Source organism: Tupaia chinensis, unplaced genomic scaffold (genome assembly GCF_000334495.1).
Source record: "Tupaia chinensis unplaced genomic scaffold, TupChi_1.0 Scaffold000231_1, whole genome shotgun sequence".
Lineage (NCBI taxonomy): Eukaryota > Metazoa > Chordata > Mammalia > Scandentia > Tupaiidae > Tupaia > Tupaia belangeri.
This window is the reverse complement of record NW_006159706.1, coordinates 1,837,310-1,842,087: the sequence shown is the minus strand read 5'-3', so window position 1 is coordinate 1,842,087 and position 4,778 is coordinate 1,837,310. Positions and strand designations below refer to the sequence as shown.

General features: G+C 49.0%; 1 protein-coding gene across 1 annotated transcript; it reads right to left on the bottom strand.

Annotated features, from left to right (window-relative positions):
• Nucleotides 1-2,981, bottom strand: ZG16 (zymogen granule protein 16). Its single transcript, XM_006148174.2, has 4 exons — nt 2,935-2,981; nt 2,087-2,148; nt 1,790-1,922; nt 1-408 (listed from the first exon to the last, which is right to left on the bottom strand). The coding sequence occupies exons 2-4, from the start codon at nt 2,139-2,141 to the stop codon at nt 18-20; spliced, it is 579 nt and encodes a 192-aa protein (XP_006148236.1). The 5' UTR covers nt 2,142-2,148; nt 2,935-2,981; the 3' UTR covers nt 1-17.
• Between the last annotated feature and the right edge of the window lie 1,797 nt (nt 2,982-4,778).

Here is a 4,778-nt window from a genome sequence, read left to right as displayed (position 1 = left end):
GCTGGAGTCACGTTCTTTTATTGAGCCATTTGGACAGGGGTCAGTGACAAGGGCGTTCCCCCATCCCACCGCAGTGCCCCTGCCAGGGAGGAGGCTGGGGTTCTGCAGTCACTGGGGTAGGAGTCCCAGTGAAAACCAATGGCATCAATGACAGAGCCAGCTCTGCCACTGATGAATCGGAGCACGGAGTTGGGGTACAGAGGGGCCGCGTTGAAACTCTTGCCTGTGTCTTTCCCAAAAGACAGGTAGCGGCCCTTGTCCGTCACAAAGACCAGCTTCCTCAGGTAGTTCTTGTACTTGCCAGACACCTGGATCACTGATTCCCCAGGGTGCAGGAAGACCTCCTCCAGGTCCCCCCGACTGCCACCCACATAGTCGCTCCACGTGGTGCCATAGCGTACCTGGAGGCTGGAGGCAGAGAGGAGGAGGGAAGAAAGGAGACGCTTACGGAACTGAGGACTCCTTGGCCTGCATGCGGAGACCTTCACACTGGTGATGGATGACCAGTTCGCCAGACCCACAGAATGCAGGCTGGCTGAGCCCTGGAAGCTCACACGGGGAAGTGTGGCTCAGTGTGTGGACGGACAGGTGCCTTGTCCAGGATCGTCCAGACAGCGAGTATCAGAGCTCCCGAAGTGTTCCCAGCCCCACTTGAAAAGAGCAAAGGGATTTTTAAATATCTGACAGCCTCCCATCTGAGAGGGGAAAGAGACCTGTCCACGTTGTCCCAGGATGCAGATCCCGGATCAGATAGAGACACATTTTGGCTCTGCAACTCTATGTACAGAATGGGGACACCTCAGGAGAGGCATCAGCAAAGATGGAGGGTGCCCTACAGTGATATTCCAGGGGAGGCTTAAATCTCAGATGCAGGGGCCAGCAGATGGCGTAGCAATTACATTGCTGGACTCCCACATGGCCGACCGTGGTTCCAGTCCTGGACCCGGTGACTTGAAACTCATGCCAGGTGCATGTGAATGCGTGCCCAAGATCTCAGGAGAGTGGAAAAGAAGGGATTGTGACGTGGCCATCCCCCTCCCAGGGTGTGATTTTCACTCTCTCTCTCACTAGCTCGCTCGCTCTCTCTTTCGCCCCGTGTGCACACATGCCCTAAAGCAAAAACCTCTAAAAAGTAACAACAATTTAAAAAATATATAATTTAAAATCTCGGATGGGGATGGTACTAGAAAAATTCCAAGCCTCTGAGTTTGTACTTATATGATTTGCTAAGATCATACATGATATAGGAGTTGTAACAGCCCAGATCGATCTAGAACCCAAGTTCTTTTTAAAAATTGTTTATTTAATTTTATTTACTTATTTATTTACTTTTAAATTATTTTACTTAACCTTATATATTTGTTTATTTATTTTAATTTGACCAGAGAGGGACAGAACAAGAGAGAGAGAGGGAAAGTGAGAAAGCAAGTCACCAGGTCCAGGACTCGAACTGTTGTCAGCCATGTGGGAGTCCGGCGCCCTTAACCACCACGCCACCTGCCGGCCCCTGCTTATTTATATTTAATTTGACTAGAGAGAGAGAGGGAAAGTGAGAAAGCAAGCCACTGGGCCCAGGACCCAAACTAAGGTAGGCTGTATAGGAAGACCAGTGCCTTAACCACACGCCACCTGCTGGCCCAAACCCAAGTTTTTTAATATCTTTTTACCATATCATGTTACACCTGTGACTTGCTGATTCAAATAGATGTGACCCAAAGTGAATGAAAACTTCACAATCCAGTCAGAGCCTAAAGAGTTCCCCCAAGCACAGAAACTCAAAGACCCTTACCCTACGATGTAGTATGAGTTGACTCGGATACGGATGGCAGTGATGGGGCCGTCCAGCTGGTTGCCAGAATGAGAGAATCGCTCTCCTCCACCACCTCCATACTCTCCATTATAGGAGGAAGACCTAGTCTGAACTGGAGAGGAGAGTAGGAGTTGGAGGGGGAAATCCCCTGAGAGCTCAGCTTCTCCCCACAACCCCTGTTCCTCCCACGAGCCAGCCTCCGAAAGCCTTGGCCACCAGCAGTCAGGGAGCTGTCTTCCCATCACCCCGTTACCAGGCCCTTGGCATCTCACGTACTGGCATTGGCAGAGACTGAGGCACAAAGAACGGCGAGAAGAGCAATGGCCAACATTCTGGAGCTGCAATGGGAAGAAAGAAGTGAAGTTTTACTCTGTGACCTCGGGACTGTATTGACCCAGGTATCCTTGACCTTCGACTCAGACCTAGCAGACCCAGTTTCAAGCATAGACCTGCTCTCCGTGGGCTGGCCATAGCCAGTCCTTACTCTTCCCTCCCAAGCCAGAAGATCAATCCTAACCCTCTCTGTGGATTAAGCTGTGCAAAGCCCCATTCTGTCCTGGCACAAAGCAGGAAGGGAGTTTCTGAAGGGAAAAGGGAGAACATCTACAGAGCACGAGAACAATTATGTTTACTGAGCCAGAATCTCAGGAACACCAAACTGAAGCCCCCTGTGGCAGATTGGCCTGCTTTGTGGGGCATCTGATTTAAATCCCTACTTTCAGCCTGATCTCTAATCAGGAAAGGAACATTTCAGACGTAGAACCTCCTGAGGAGTGTAGGAGGTGATGAACTAGATAGTGCCAACACCAGTGTCCATGAAGGTCTGGTAGAACTGGGATAGACTGGGAAGGTACAGAGGGAGGATGGACCATCTCCAGATCCCAGGTACCTGGTCTATTTCTCCAGTGATACACACCTAGCCATTTCCATCCCTCAAGCATCCCAGATGTCCTCAGCCTTTCAGCTGAGAGTCAGATATTTTTCCACCTAAGGCTAGTTCAGACTCAGTGCCCCACTGGACTGGCTCCCATGGATCCCCTTGACACTTGATCTAAGCATCCTCTTTTCCAGATCGGATTTTAATTCCACCCAACTCAGATCCCCGCATCCCTATCACCCCTCACCTGGCAGTTTCAGGTGCCAATCAACCCTCCAGAAGCCTCCAAGTCTTTAATACCAGGTCCAAGCCCTCCCCCTGTCCTTATCGTGTGAACCTCACCTCCTGAGCAAACATAATCAATTTCTTAGGATCAGGTGTCAGGCAAGGTCTGGAACATTTCATCCTTCCTGTCCTTCCTGCCCCCACCATGGGTTACAGGTGGCAGGGTGGAGCCTGCACTGGGCCAGGTGCCAGATCTAAGGAGGGACAGAATAAACTTGAGATAAGGTCACCAACAGGAGGCCTTCAACTCTGGGTGGGCAAAATAGCTAATCCTTTCTGGGGCATCATCTAAGGGTTTTTATTTGTGTGTGTGTGTGTGTTTTAATTTGTAAAGTTTGTTTTTTTGCCATGGGGGCATGCACTCGCTGGGTAGAAACGGGGGTGGGGGAGAAAGAGAGAGAGAGAGATCATCCTTCAAGGGGAATGGTCATGCTGCAATCCCTTCTCCTCCATTCTTCTCTTAGGATTTTGGGCATGCATGCACACGTGCCTGGCATGACTTTCAAGCCACCAGGTCTGGGACTCAAATCTCAGTTGGCCATGTGGGATCCAAAACCTTAACCACCATGCCACCTCCTGGCCCCAATCTAAGGGACTCTTTAAAGGCTTGCCCTCCCCTGGACGGTCTGCAGGTGCTCGCACCTGAAATCTGCCATCTGTCGGGATAAATATCACCCTTTCAGACATTTGAAATGTAGATTCTCCCAAAGAAGGTGTATAATCCCAACACCCTATAAATAGGAGTGCCTACAATTTTTCAGTTTTTTCCTCTCCCTTCCCCGATACCTTATTATGAAAAATATACAGATGTATAGAAAAGTAAAGAATTATAGTAGTGGGGCCAGGCAGTGGTGCAACAGTAATGCAACTGGATCTACATGTGAAGGTCCTGGGTTCACAACCTGGGATCTCCCTGTATACATGGAGTGTGCATGTATGTCCATGATCCAGGCTGGCTGCACTGGCATGGATTATGACATGGGGATCCTGTTGGGGTACCTCCCTTCCCAGCCCCTCAAGAAATAAACAAACCAAAAAGATTCATAATTATGAATACCCATATAATCACCATACAGATTCTACCATGATTAATATTTTGCTATGCTTGGGGCTGGCAGGTGGCATGGTGGTTAAGGGAGCTGGACTCCCACATGGCTGACTGACCTGGTGGCTTGCTTTCTCACTTCCTCTCTCTCTCTGTCCCTCTCTGGTCAAATTAAAATAAATAAATAAAGTTTTTTTAAAAAAATTTGCTATGCTTTATTTATTTTTTTCTTTTTATTTATTTATTTATTTATTTTGGAGAGTTTTTTTGCTATAAGGCGCGTGCGCTCGCCAGACAGAGAGAGACAGAGAGGCAGAAAGTGAGAAATCACCCCCCAGGGGGGATGGCCACCCCGCAACCCCTTCTCCTCCATTCTCCATTCGGGATCTTGAGCATGCACACACACACGCCCAGCGTGAGTTTAAGCCACCAGTCCAGGACTCGGACCGTGGTCAACTACATGGGAGTTCAGTGACATAGCCATTATGCTAATTGCTGGTTGCTTTATTTATTTTTGTAATTTGCCGGAGGGTGCACATGCTCACCAGAGAGAGAGAAACAGAGGGAAGGGTGTGGAAGGCTGCATATTAGATCTTGCACATGAACAACTGTTTGTCCATTTTGTTCCCTTACCCTGACATGGCTGGCTGCTTCTGTAAAACTGCATGCTTCCCATGAGAAAATAGCTTGTGCTAGCCATACAGAAAACTGCATCTGGGGGACCAGCAGTTGGCGTAATGGTTATGTCACTGGACTCCCAC

Coding starts and splice junctions, on each gene's coding strand:
- ZG16 (XM_006148174.2), bottom strand. CDS start 2,141: ATGTTGGCCATTGCTCTTCTCGCCGTTCTTTGTGCCTCAGTCTCTGCC. Junction 1,923..2,086: donor CTCAGTCTCTGCCAATGCCA/GTACGTGAGATG, acceptor TCTCCTCTCCAG/TTCAGACTAGGTCTTCCTCC. Junction 409..1,789: donor AACTCATACTACATCGTAGG/GTAAGGGTCTTT, acceptor CTCTGCCTCCAG/CCTCCAGGTACGCTATGGCA.